Here is a 15,055-nt window from a genome sequence, read left to right as displayed (position 1 = left end):
TCAAATTTGAGAAGCAGATGAAACCGCTCGTCTGCGTCATTGATTCACACAAACGTATTTAAATAGTAGGCTATTTTACGATTAAATATCCACAGACACGAGTTCATATCGCAATTTCATTAAGCGTACTGACATACTTTTAACTTATGTATCCAAAACTTGACTAATTTCGTGACATTCAGCGTTGTACAGTAAATTCCAGTCGACTGGGTTCCGTCCGCGTTAAGCGCATCGATGAAATCATGACGCCCTGAATTTATTTCGCGGATCCCCTGATGGATCACAGACCTCACTTTGAGAATCCTTGGATTAGACAACTAGAAGATATAGAGCAGAGTTTAAAAAAAATAACCACTCACCATCCATACACAGATTAAAACAGAACAAAGCAAGAAAAAGATTAAAGTTCTTCAGCAGTTTGAATAGATGAAGAGTAAACGTGCTCCCATCGGATGTTCTGCTCATTGTAAAGATCATACCAGCAAACTAACTGCATTTATTTCATGTAAGTGTCATAAGTCATCTTCTACACTTCTACAAGACAATCGCAAATGAAAACGAAAATGCACCTGCAAACACGTGAGTTGTGACGTTGACAGATGTGCCAGTCACTTTTAAATCAAACACCATATACTCTTTCAAAAAAAGTATTAGTGGGGAACCTAGTATTCCGACTCAATTTTAAAGAAGGTAACACTTTATTTTAAGGGGTTCTTGTTACACGTTACATGTAGCCCACTTACAATAACAATAAATTATGCATAATTACATGCAAGTAACCCTAAACCAAACCCTAATCCTAACATTAACCATACATATTGTTCATTAAAATTACTCAGTAGCTAAATGTTTAATTACACTGTAACAAGGACACCTTAAAATAAAAGTGTAACCTTAAAGAGCATTCTTTATGCCAAAATAGTAATATATTTCCTGGTAATATGGCGGTCGTCCAGGACAGGTTTGAAAACCATTGTCTTAAATGATTACATAATTATTTCATGTTTAATGCATTGTTTAAATTTTTCTAGTTATAAAGTGTGTTTACGAGCTGCAAAATTCATAAAATGTAATTAAAATTAAAATGAATTAAAAATAATTTCTTAAAAATAAATCCATAAAATGATCTCATAGTGGGAACTCCTAAATGGTTCCATATATGAAGCACATGACATAAACCTAGAAAGGTTCTAAAACGTTTTCTTCAAAGAAACTGTATATAAACACACACACACACATCTGGATTGCTATCCTTGTGGGGACTCTCCATATGAGTGATGATTTTACTGTACAATATTCTATTGCCCTACACCTAAACTTCTGTATGATTTATAAGCTTGTTTTCCCATTTAGGTCCTCACAGTGTGTGAATTCAGGTTTGAGTCACCACCAGGATAATTCTACAGGAAATGTCTGTTTTAGGCTTACAACCAGGTTTACATGCTTCTGCCCCCTCTTACTCTGCAATCATTTCCCTCTGGTTTTAGGGATAAATTATGGAAATAGATTTAGGGGTAGGGATAGGATTATCTATGTTTTAGGGCTGTAATGTTGATCCAGCAACATGTTGTGAAGTCAAGTTCACGTATGTTTTTTCTTCTTCTACTTACTACTGTCGCTCTGCATGCAAAGGTGTCTTCGTTTGTCGAAGGAGTATTTGGATATGCAAAAGACAGCAGTCAAATTCACTCAGTCGAGTTTCACCTGTTCCAAAAGCAAAAGAGAAACTACAATCCAGCTAACATTCTCAGAACTTTGGCTAATGTTCTGGCTTCGGAAGCTTCTCTGTTTATGGAAGCTTCTCTCAACGTTAAGAACAAACTTTCTTCCAGTAACTTTAATATAATGTTTGTTCAAAGTGCTGTGGTCTATAATAATGATTATACATTATACATTCTTCATGGAATGTTTTCTGTGAAATGTTTTAGTTGGATGTTCATGTAACATTTTTTTTAAATGTAACTACTTTTTTCAGAATATTCAGAGAACAATGCCCCCTAATGTTAGCAAAATGTTAGAGAGGAATGTTCGAAGAGTCGGACTCGTAATCGAAAGGTTGCGAGTTCGAGCCCCCGGCCGGCAGGAATTGTAGGTGGGGGGAGGGAACGTCCAGCGCTCTCTCCACCCTCAATACCACGACTGAGGTGCCCTTGAGCAAGGCACCGAACCCCCAACTGCTCCCCGGGCGCTGCAGCATGGCTGCCCACTGCTCCGGGTGTAGTGTGTGTGTGTGTGTGTGTGTGTGTGTGTGTGTGTGTGTGTGTGTGTGTGTGTGTGTGTGTGTGTGTGTGTGTGTGTGGATTTGTTCACTACTCACTGCTGTGTGTGTGCACTTGGATGGGTTAAAGGCAGAGCACCAATTTCGAGTATGGGTCACCATACTTGACAATACGTCACGACTTAAAACGACTTAAACATGAATATTAGCACAACATTCTTAGATCATATTTTTGATAGATGGGAAAGACTGTTGAAATGTCAGCTGTAAACACTAAATGAGAACATATGTGACCACCAGATTTCAAAGTAAGAAACCGTGAAGCGAGACTGAACCGGAGCATGTGGACTGGAAATTTCCATGATTGCTGCTTTAAAGGTTTTAAATTGTCATTGATACTAGCAGGCTCATCTAAAACCTCAATGGTTGCAAACATTTATTTCATGACAACACGCAGACTAAATTGTATTTTTGTGGTGCATCTTTTTTAAATTGCATTTTTCTCCTCTGAAACATGACTGATTTAGCTGTGGACACCTTTTAGGAATGATCTGTATTCCATACACACATTGCTGTAATTACTGAGACAAGTTACACTCTGTGTGCTCTAGGGGGCAGCATTTAATAATCTTTACATAATCTCGGCTACTGTATCAGCAGAATCGAGACTTTATTCATATATAATACACGTACAGTGAATTGCTTGTCTGTGAATCTCACAGTCAGTGGTCATTATCTGTGGAGCTCACACACAGAACATTACAAGGTGTTGTAATTTACAGCACCTGAAATTATGCATGGGAACTCAGTGCTGTAAAACCGGTAAAACCTGGTGGTTTTAATTACAACTACAATGAGTTGTTTTGTCTGAATGGTTTTTCAGGTCACATTTTTGTGATTATGTGCAATCATCATTGTTTTAGATCTGCCCATTGAGAGTTAATGCATGAATTACATTGGCTTATCCAAAGTGATTTACAAATAAGAAACATGGCATTATCATGTAAGACTAAACTTCAGCAGAAATAAAACTGGGAAAAAAGATATTATTAAGAATGAATAAATGTATTTAGATACCACTTGTAGTACACTTGAACCAAGAATTTGAAACTGATTTGAAACAAGACTAAGAAGACATGAAAGAACTGAATTTGGAACTCATACTGGCTTTCTATGCAACACACATGTAACGTATTGCAGACTTAAAGGGATAGTTCAATATTTTTTCATCTACTCCTCAAGAGGTCATTCCAAACCTGTATGTATTTATTCTAGGGAACACAAAAGAAGATACTTTAAATAATAAGTCCAGTACGGAGAAACTGCATCAGATCCAATTAATACAACTTTATTTTTGTATAAAATTAAACCAGTTACACATTGAGATATACCAAACTAAAGACATTTTAACAGGAATTTAACACAAGAATGATGTAGTACTGTTATGTAGTGTTCAGTGCTTATCAAGCACACAATAATGATGATGAAGTCATGTTTCAACACATGGTTTTACTAGCTGGTTGCTTTCAGTAGGTCCGCCAGGTGAATACTGTATGTCTCTCCTAATTTGAGGCATCATTCATGTCTCGAGCACAAACCGTAACTGTAACAGTTACTACATATAGTTATAGTGATGCTTGCCTTAAACAGACTGAGCTGTCTGGTTCCTGAATACTGAACGCAGCATAAAGTTCCTCATCCTGAGGAAACTCTGCATCAAACATGTACAAGAGTTCAGGCTCTGAGTCTGGGTTCAGCCTATAGAAGAAAACAGAACCGGCCTCCTGGTCCAGGAACACACCGAGTTTTCTGGTGGACTCTGTTTGAAGTGGTTTAGTTAGTGATTCACTTTTTTTGTCATGTACACATATGTTTTTTGAGCAGCATAAACACCACGACATCTTATTGTGTCCCAGACGTACGGTGTCATTCGCACCCTTCCTCTTGATTCCCTTACAGGCCACACCTATGTGTACACCTGTCCCGATCACATCCACCGTAAAGAAGCAACGTCCTGACAGCGGCTGGCAGCACAGGACCTGGTTGCACTTGTCAAATCTTTCATCATTAGCAGGAAGATGTTGCTTCTCTCTCTTACGAACAGCTACTGTGTTGGCCTCGTTCAGATAGAGGTATTCGTTAGCCGTCTGAGGGTTAAAGGTGAGCATGACATCATCTAAAACAAAGTGAGATTTTTCAGAAAACGTCAGATTAAATATCTACAATTAGCATTAGCAGCATATTGAGTGTAGATGACGTAAAATACTTGATGTAAATATCATGCCATATTCCATTTAAAGCTGCTTTAAACAGCATTTGGTTATTTTAATGTGGACATGTTTTTATAAGCTCGTGTAAATTAGAAAAACACAGTTTTCGCACTTCAATTACGCATCTGTCACACCACAAGTCCTTTTAGAATGAAATGGAAAAAGGTGTTAGGTGAAGCAGTTACAGCATCTACAAATACACATTGGTCTACATTTTAACCTGCAATCTTTATGTTGGCCCATGTTTAAACTCACATTTGTACAGTCCTGGTTGGTGATTGCAGACTCCTCCAGTGCAAATACTAGTTAGAGTTAGAGTTAGAGTTAGTATGGGTTAATATGTTAAGACAAGAATCGCACCCTTGCACATTTATTGAAGCACATTTTAAACATGAATGGATAGTCTCCTGTTCGACAAAGCACTCTCATTTTTAACTTTACATTAGTCTCCACCTACAGTGCTTGTGTAACAAAGTCTCCTGGAGAAAGTGTACTTGAACACAACAGTGAACAATAGTGAATCAAAGTCCTCACTACATGTTTCATGGGATCCAGTGGATGTTCATTCCAACCTTCCACTTGAACCAATAGCAGATAAAAGCTACATACCTCAGTGAGGGCAGCTTATCCTTCAGTAGATGAACTTTCTTTTCCATGATGTTTCCAAGGCCATTATACTGCAGGTCCAGTTCTCTCAGACTGGGTTTCAAAGACGACAGCAACTTCAAAACTCCTTCTTGAATCTGACAGCCTGAAAGTCTATAAAGCAAAATCAGATTTTTGTTTAGATCAACTGACCAAGGAATGGCATTCATGACATTTACCTGTTTGCCTGTTTCAGAAACCAAGCAGGATAGCTGGTTGATATCTGTACATCATATATTTACCCATTTAGCAAATGACTTCAAGTTCTACATTTTAATGCATTAACATGCAGCTAAACAAATAAAATTATTTTATTTGAAAACGAGTGTCTTTGTTAATAATTTTTTTGCAGATATAAATCAATTAGGAATCAGGAAGAGCTTTATTGCCAAGTATTTTTGCCAACATTATTAGTACCAACATTAGTACCAACAACATGAACATACCAGTCAAACATCAAAACAAAAATTACATTTTATGTTTTTTAAATAGAAAGTCACACTATAAAATCAACATTACGTGCTTCAAATCTTCAGCGTCTTTTCAAACTTACCATAGATGTCCTTACAACATCTATTTAACTCACCTGTCTGGACCCTAATATTTGCAGCAAGCTTTACTTACTTCAGAACTTCAAGATGACACTTAGTGCTTCGCAGCCCAGCCGAGAGGATTTTTACTCCATCGTCTTCTAGATGATTGTCACTGAGGTCCAGGATTTTCAGATTCTCATTTGATCCTGAAAGCACATCCTTGATCGGCTCCATGTCCTGACTGTGGAGGTTGTTGTGGCTGAGGTTCAGCATCTCAATCTGGCATTTGGGATCACAGAAGGCCCGAGAAAGTTGCTTCAGTGCAGACAGTCCCAGATTATTGTGGCTCAGGTCAAGATGAGTCAGGTGAGAGTTTTGTGAGGTCAGGAAAGGCACCAGGATATCACAGTGTTTCTCTGTAAAGCCGCTTCCTTTGAGCCTGTCAATATTGCATTTAAATTGTTACAATTTTGCATTTAAACTCTGTTAGACTAAACTTTGATTGGGAATATTTAATGATACATTATGAAGATGTTTACAGGTAGTGTTGGGGAAAGTTACTTTTAAAAGTAATGTGTTACAGTATGCATTATGGTTTAAAGTAATACATTATGTAACTTTTGCATTACTTTTTGTCACCTGAGCTGGGCTTGTTTATTTGTTTTTAATAAAAAAACCCACAAGTGTTTTAATGTTTTACCCCAACACTGTTTACAGATGCTTTCATAATACTTACATAGCCTTTCTGAAGCATATAATGGCTGGAGAGAATCTCTGAAATCCTTCTAAAGTGATGTTGAATTTCCTGAGGACAAACTCATCATGGTCTGTATCTGACATCACAAACCGGAAAGCCAGAAGCGTGCACTGGAACAGTGTGAGGGGCTTTTTGGTCCGTGAGCATTCAAGATCTGGCATCTGCAAAAAAGACCTGTCCTTGAGCTCCACGATGCAACGAACAAGACTAAAGCATCTCTCAGGGGACAGATCTTTCCTCCTCAAAGACTTAATGTACTTGGCCACTTTTTTGTGATCTTCTAAACTACTGTCTTCCAATCGAGGCAGGAATCCTTCGAGTAAACATCTGCTGGAATCACAAGAAATTCCGAAGAGAAAACAGTTAAAAAGATCCAAGTGTTCATTTTTGCTTTCCACGGCCAGATCAATCACGCTTTTGAGAAAATCAGACAAATTTGACTTTTGCCCCTTTTTCGCTTTAGTTAATCCCAGGGAGTCTTGCTTTCCTGATAGAAATTCATAAAAAACAAATAAGGCTGCAAAGAATTCCTGGACACTGCGATGGACAAAGCTGAAATGTTTAGTCCTGTTATATCCAAACTTGCACTCAGCGATGCAGGTAATGATGCCAGGATTTCGAAGAGCTTCATCAGGAGTGATATAATATTTCCTCAAGTCTTCTTTACTGAACATGGTATTCTGTTCCTTCAGCTTCCAGTATGCCAACGCAGCCAGTTTCTTAATCAGTTCTTTGTGCTGTATGAGAGCATCTCCTTGTGACACATTTTTCCCTTGATATTTATTGTGGCTTAACCCAGTCTGACTGAGCAGATAGTGGATATACATTTCTGTCTGATTTGAGGGCATGTCCCTGTCTTTATTTTGACTTTTAATGATGGTTTTCAGAACAACTGATGAAATCCAACAAAAGAGGGGTATTTGGCACAATATCCACAGGCTCTTATGAGACTTCAGGTGACAGATGACTTTTTGGGTTATATCTGGATCCTCAAACTGCCTCGTGAAGTACTTCTCCTTTTGTTCATCTGTGAATCCTCTGATCTGCGTGACACATCCCTGTCTGAAGATCTCAGATGGAAGCTGTTCAGCTGCCACAGTCCGGCTGGTGATCCATATGTGCGCAGATGGAAGCAGTTTTCCTCTTAGAAGGTTTGCTAGGAGGACATCCAGTGTGGTTTTTTTAGTAACATCTGACAAAATGCTGGTTTGAAAGCTCAATTCATTTTTATATTCATCCAGACCATCTAAGATGAACAGAACTTTTCTATCAAAGATCCAGTCAGAGATTGGTCTTGCCTCTTTGAACTCTGGGTACAAGGCACAAAGCAGGTCAAAAAGACTCTGGTTTTCTTCGTCGCACAAGTTCAACTCTCTGAATGGGAGCAGAAAAACAAGCTCTAGATCCTGATTGGCTTTTCCGCTTGCCCAGTCGTGGACAAACTTCTGCACAGTGACTGTTTTCCCGATTCCAGCAATTCCTTTTGTTAAAACAATCTTCATGGTTCTAATTTCCTCTGAGGGTGGATTAAGAATTTCATTGTAGTTTATGACTGCCTGTGCTGATGTGTTTAAATCATTCGTCGTCTCAATCTGCCAGATTTCCTGTTCTTTATTGATGGGGTCTGACTCATCATTGATGATAAACAGTTGTGTGTAGATCTTATTTAGAGAGACTGACTGTTGTGCACTTCCCTCCAAAATCTTCTCAGACTCCTTCATCATTCTCGATTTCATCTTAGTCTTTACGCACTGAAGAGTTTCTAAAAATCAGGACAAAGTCGTGTGATTAACAGAAGTATTGCACTTATGAGTTTTGACATGTCTTTTCTCGCCCTTACCGTTGTTGTTTTTTGAGGTAAAGTGTGACACCTGTGACTGAAAAAACAAACACATCGATATAAAGAGTATATACACACAGCTATAAGCAACTATATAACTATAAGCAATATTACAGTATTTTAATAATCAGACACTCACCACATGTACGTTCACTGTAACATCACCAGATATTTTGGATCCTAGTATGTTTGGAGCAACTACTGTGCCACCGTTCTTCTGCTCAATTCTGAAGTCCTGAAGATACTGGTCTGAATTTTGAATTGTTGGTTGTCTGAGTGATGCATGTTGTGGAATGTCATCATGCTGTTGAAGTGTCATGTTTCCAAACTGTGTTTCAATGCTGTGAGCATCTGTTAAAAAATGAATACATAACCAAAACTGTGCAGTGTTGCAGTAAAGCTTATTAAAGACTGAGCATTTTCTTATAACAAAATAAATGAGAACTATTTTCCTACTTTCGATACGTCTGCTTTTTCTTTCCATATTCATTCTCTCTCAGGGGGTCTTCCAACCTCCCAGATGTTCTGATGTGTTAGGATAAACAGTTTATGATTAATTATTATGCTTTATAATTAATGTTTACATTTGAAAGCAAATATATACACACATATACATATATATATATATATATATATATATTCTTTAATGCGTAGAAAGGTCAAAAGAACAGCATTAACACAAAGTATTTTTTTTTTACATGTTTGTTTTTACTTTTAAACAAGTGAAAAATCATGCCAATAACTTTTTGGTGGTGGGCTATTCATACACAGGTGAGCTCACATACAAACACACAAGCACACACACCTTCACACACTCGAACACAATCAATGCACACATATACGTGCACTCATACAGTCTCCATGTATGCATGCCTACACTTTTATATGACCTAATAAATAAATATAGACTGTCATTTAAATAAATGATAAAATCTGAAGACTATTATTGCTGTTCAATAAATCTATTCAAGTGTAAATTTTATCATAATTTTGATAAAACATGCTAAATGAGACAGAATCTATATATAGGCCCAATAGGCAAAATATACCCTTTGGTGCATGACAGGAGTGGACAGATGTATTTTCTGTCACAGAAAAAAAAAATGTTCAAGAAAAATATTGTTATCTGGATAAAAGTATTTCTGACATCATATTTCATCCATTTTTTGTGCCTGTCTGTTTTTTCTTTTGTTTTTTTTAACACTTATTCCCGAGGTACTTAGTGCATCTCCTCTTTCTTCCGCCTTTTTAAAAGATACAAAGACAAACATTAAATGGAATCGTAGGCAACACTTTGGGGGTTTGCTAGTTGGTAGTTGGAACATGATGCTACAACTTAAATGGTTTAAAATGGCTTCCAAACATCTGTCCACTGTAGTGGACATCATGCATGAAAGGGTTAAACAGAAATCTTATTAAATGCATCCTAGCGGAATACAAGTATTCATTCTCACTTATCCCAAACTTTTGAATGGTGCATCACAAAAATATTAAGCAGCAAAAATGTTTTCAGTAGTTTTATAACAATGAATGTTAGTTCAACGCCAAATCAGCATGCTCAAATTCGTTGACCAAATACAACATGGGCTTTTCGGAAGGGAAGCAGGGGCCGGTAGCGTTACAAATTGACAAGCTGGGAAAAGGGGTGCTGCAACAAGGTACAAAATGTAAAAATATGTGTCCTTTGAACATTGCATGTGTGAAGAATTGACTTTTTAGTGTGCATATAATATGCAGTTTTCGCGTGCATATGATATGCATCTATACCACAACCCTAATACTATACCCATCGCGTAGCACGCCAAAGTCCATTTTTGCATCAATACCAGGAGTTTTCGTTTTTATCTATTTATACGCACTTTCATGAGATTGGGTATCCAGTGAACTTAGGTAGGCTATACATTTAAATTCAATTGCAGTTGTTAGTAAAAAAAACTTACACTAAAATGTGCAATGACAAAATATTTTATAAATTAATAATTCAAATGTTACAAAAAATATATAATATTGATGTTGTAATGCTGGTAGCACTAATATGAAAATTCGATGCTATATTTTACAAAAAAGTAATAATTTTTAAATGCGTTCATGTTTTTTTTTTTTTTTTTTAATGCATAATAGTAACCCTTGAATGTGATCAAACAGTTTAAAATAGCTGATAAGATATATAACAATTTTTATGACTGCAGAAATCTGTTAATTCAGGACACACATTATCCCACCGGTTATCAGCCACATTATCAGCCCCTGTACGAAATTCACCCTCACTCGAAATTCAATTCACCCTCACTCCCTTGTTGACAACTTGTAATTTATTTGTAAAATTTTTCATCGAAAAAATGTATGGGATCACAGCTAATATTCTTACCTCTGTGGTTAATCTAGGTGAAACAGATGCAACATAACTTTGTTTTAATCAGTTTGAAACTGTGTCGCTTTCTAAAGTTCATGACATAATTTCTCATTTAAAGCGTTCAATTTTCCCTAATGACTCAGTTTCATTGTCCATTCTTAAGGACGGCTCTGATATTGTTGGTCCGAGTATTTTATCGATTATTAATAGTTGTCTCTATAATGGGATTGTACCAGTTTGTCTTAAGCAAGATATTGACCCCATTTTAAAGAAAGGTCATTTGGACGGTTATAATTGATCAAATTACCGTCCAATATCAAAACTTCCCATCCTATCTAAGATATTGGAAAAAGTTGTCTTGAGACAACTAACTGCTTTTTTAACCAAGAATAATATCCTAGATAAATTCCAGTCTGGCTTTAGGTGTAGACCAACGCTATCTCACGGCAATTCGTACATATTCATACGACCTCACTCTACGATTTAGTACGATTTGTCTAAACCCCAGTGACGGGTAGGTTTAGGGGCGGGGGTTATCTGTAGGTCATTCGTACAAATTCATAAGAACTGGCAACTCGTAAAATACGAATGATTAAGCAAAAATCGTATGAATTTGTAAGAGTGAGGTAGTACGAATTAGCCACCTAGTAAAATATGTACGAATTGCCGTGAGATCGGGCTGTGTAGACATAGTACTGAGTCAGCACTCTTACGGGTAGTGCATGATCTCTTACTCATAAGCGATGCAGGGAATCATGCTGTTTTAATTCTATTGGATCTATTTGCAGCATTTGATACCATTGATCACATTGAAGCACCTTGTCGGAGTTCAAGGAACAGTTTATACATGGTTTGCATCTTATTTAGAGCAAAGGTATTTTACAGTAAAGCTTGGTAATTGTTTTTCATACTCATGTGCATTCTACCAGTGGGGTACCTCAAGGGTCCATTCTGGGCCCTGTTTTGTTTGCATTATATATGCTCCCATTGGGAAGGATTTTTTTTTTTAAATATGGTAATTCTTTTCACTTATACTCAGACGACACAGATCTATTTGCCCTTAAGACCTATGCTTGTAATATTTAATGTGTAACACTTCATAGGTGTCTGGATGAAGTGAAAGATTGGTTAGCTGATAATCTTGTTCAGTTGAATGAACGCAAAACAGAAATTATGATTTTTGGTCACATGGTCCTTAACAAGGCTGAAAGTGTCATCCTAGGCCCTTGGGCTTTTTATATACAGGACAGAGTAAATAATTTAGGAGTCATTTTTGATTCCTCGTCCAAATTTGATAATCAAATAAACACTGTATTCGGAACTGCTTTTTTTATTTGAGGGCAATAGCGAAATTAAAATCATTCCTTTCAACTAGTGATTTAGTAAAGGTCGTCCATGCTTTCATCTTTTCCCATTTAGATTACTGTAATGCTATTTATGTTGGGACCTGTCAGACGCATATTGCACGTCTCCAAATAGTACAAAATGCAGCGGCTAGAATGCTCATGAAAGCTAAGAAGTCTGATTATATTACTCCACTGTTATCTTTATTAGGCTGGTTACTACATGATCCAATACAAAGTCTTGATTTATGTTTTTAAGGCTTTACACGGAACAGTGCCAGAATATTTGGTAGAGCTTATTAAACCATATAATGCAAAAGTATGACTGAGATCCTCAAATAAATTACTATTAACGATCCTAAGAGCGCGTCTTAAATCTAAAGGTGATCGCGCTTTTGCTGTCTCTGGCCCAAGGTTATGGAACAGCCTTCCTTTCGAGGTTAGAGCATCCCTCTCGTTAAATGCATTCAAGCGCCGCTAAAATCATACCTGTTCTCCCTGGCATTTTAACTCTTTACTGGGTTACTTACCTTGATCTTGTTTTTTTTTAAATATATTATCTTAACTGTTTGTGATGTACAGCACTTTGGAGTTACTGTGTAGCCTGTAAAGTGCTTTATAAATAAATAAATACAATTACAAATACACCGCTCACAATTGTGACCAAACATAAAACACAATTTTTCAAACACTTTTCCAAAAAAATACAAATAAATAAATAATAATAATAATAGGCCTACTTATTGATTATTTCAAAGGGTTATACTGACACATCATTTGGATATTTTCATGTCTGGGAAAAATTTGGCATTAAACGGGTTAACAGTAGGGTAGACTGAGTACATTTGAGATAGTTGAAACACCTTAAAAAACTTGCGTACACAAGAACCCCGAGTCGTGATTTTAACTCCACACGTGTTTTAGTGTTCTCTTTGATCGTGGGAAATTTGAAATGTGTGCATCTTTCCAGAAGATATCGGCAAAAGTTTTTTTTTTTTTCCATGAAGGTGAGATTTTCATTTCACCATGTCCCTTCCACAATGAATATCTTATTATTCTTTTATGATTGTTAAGCTTAACATATATAATGCAAACGTTACTCTGTGCTCTAAAAATAGACATTTTATGATATTGTGCCATGCAAGGTCTTTTCATAATCTAGAGAGAAACATGCGAGCGTGTCAGTGGGGCACGGTTGAGAGACAGTGTACCTGGACTGGTGTCCTATGCTGTTTAGCTGTACAATGTTATGATACTAAGTTAAATGTCACATTTACACACATGCTACGCAAATTATGTTTAAAAAAAAAATGATATTTGTGTTGAACTGTCTATTATTACTGGACATATTTTCTAACATGAATGTTAAAAGGATAACATAGCATTCTGTGAAATATATAAGGTGGTAAAGTGGGTACACTTGAGACACCCTTTATAGGTTACTGTATACAGAAACAGTTCACTCATAGGAAATAAAATGCACACAGAGGCCATTTGTGTACTGGTATTACCTATGGGGACCAAATGTCCCCACAAATATAGTAATACCAGTCAATTTTAACCTTATGGGAATATTTTTTAGGTCCCCATGCCATGATGAAACAAGATTATAAATCATACAGAATGATTGAAAATGTAAAAATGCATAAAGTTTCGAGTGATGCGTAGGTTTATGGGTAGGGTCATAAAATATACAGGTATGTATTTTGTTATTTATACTGTTATGTTTACATTTTTACTGTTTGTCATATATTTTCTGTGTTACATATTTGTTTAACTCAATCTGAATTAAAGCAAATAAATACATTTATTTTTAATCTGTAATTATTTAAAACTGTAATTGTGTAATTTATTACATTTGCAATAAATGGTTAGCCAGCTTTAGAGCATCAAGAGCGGGTGTCTCAGCTGTACCATGCTACTGTTTCAACTACACCATATGGATAGAGTTGAGACAAAAATGCACCTCATGTTTTGAGCTAATTGTGGAAAATATAAACTACTTATGGCTATTATCAATTTATGACATTTTAGTACAGAAGCAAAAGAAATATCATGTGAAAAATCACTTAATTTCAGCATCTAGTTTTTGTGTAGTGATGAAAAAAATCAGAAAGTGTCTATACTCAGTACCCTACAGAACGGATACCGGGATAATATCCTACCTGTAGCCTAGTGGCGCTTGATCGGTTTCTTCTGTAATAAAGGGATTTTCTTCTCATCCATGTCCTTCATTGTTATTGTGTTTTCGTGCTCCATCACCGAACATTGTGTGTAGGCTATATTTCCGTGTATTGAATCTAAACTGTAAAAACGAAACCGCGCGTTAACAGCAGCGAGTGCCTGAGGTGGATATTCAGTGGCGAGCAGCAAGTCGAAATATGGCTCTTCTGTGATTTCCCTCGGCTTTAAAAAATGATAGTAGAGAGAAGACTTCTTCTGTCAGGGTGGAAGTGAAATAAGTTATAGCACATGCCAATACAACGGGTGATTCGTCGGCGCGGGGCGGAGATTCCTTTTTCATCTTGAATCGACAAATAGCTAGAAAAAAATAGTGCATGCTCACGTCACATAAACTATTTTGGACAGATAACTACGGTACACGCGTCGAAATCAGCGTTGAACAAAACTTAACCTGTTGACATTAATGTAGCCTATTAAATCGTGTTGTATTTGATTTATTGTGGCTACAGCTATCGATGTGCCAGCTATATGGCAGGCCTATCAGATAAGTAAATGGCATTAAATATTTTTTACTTGCTGCTTTTTTTTTATGTGTGCTGTTTGATGTATTTGCCTTAATGTGCATTATGCTGACATAATAAAGTTTATGTTGTGATTCTGTGCCAATCGCTTGCTGAGTTGGTAAACATTTTTCATACTGGCTTTAGAATTAAAACACAAATCGAAATGTTTTATATCTTATGTTTCAAAATTCAGGATAATGTTATGACACGGTGAGATTTGGCTGTAGAGTAGCTGGATGTAAGAAGAGTGTCCAGGTAGCTTAGGTTTAAGTTCTTAAAATAAATAAATAAATAAATAAAAAGCCGTTGCGTATATGCCCCTATAGCGCCGGAGTGGGACTCATTTTCA

General features: G+C 36.6%; 1 protein-coding gene across 1 annotated transcript; it reads right to left on the bottom strand.

Moving 5' to 3' along the window:
- Window positions 1-3,546: 3,546 nt before the first annotated feature.
- LOC306874986 (protein NLRC3-like) lies at window positions 3,547-14,459 on the bottom strand. Its single transcript, XM_079425332.1, has 9 exons — window positions 14,125-14,459; window positions 8,720-8,788; window positions 8,403-8,614; window positions 8,264-8,300; window positions 6,403-8,185; window positions 5,758-6,105; window positions 5,098-5,247; window positions 4,744-4,790; window positions 3,547-4,394 (listed from the first exon to the last, which is right to left on the bottom strand). Exons 2-9 carry the CDS (start codon window positions 8,751-8,753, stop codon window positions 3,844-3,846), a joined length of 3,162 nt encoding a protein of 1,053 aa, XP_079281458.1. The 5' UTR covers window positions 8,754-8,788; window positions 14,125-14,459; the 3' UTR covers window positions 3,547-3,843.
- Window positions 14,460-15,055: the final 596 nt, after the last annotated feature.

This window comes from Barbus barbus (genome assembly GCF_936440315.1).
Source record: "Barbus barbus genome assembly, chromosome: 9".
NCBI classification, from domain to species: domain Eukaryota; kingdom Metazoa; phylum Chordata; class Actinopteri; order Cypriniformes; family Cyprinidae; genus Barbus; species Barbus barbus.
Note: the sequence above shows the minus strand (reverse complement) of the source record. Positions and strands in the feature narration are given on the sequence as shown.

Coding starts and splice junctions, on each gene's coding strand:
- LOC306874986 (XM_079425332.1), bottom strand. CDS start 8,753: ATGAATATGGAAAGAAAAAGCAGACGTATCGAAA. Junction 8,186..8,263: donor TACCTCAAAAAACAACAACG/GTAAGGGCGAGA, acceptor CCTGATTTTTAG/AAACTCTTCAGTGCGTAAAG. Junction 4,791..5,097: donor GATAAGCTGCCCTCACTGAG/GTATGTAGCTTT, acceptor AACTCTAACTAG/TATTTGCACTGGAGGAGTCT.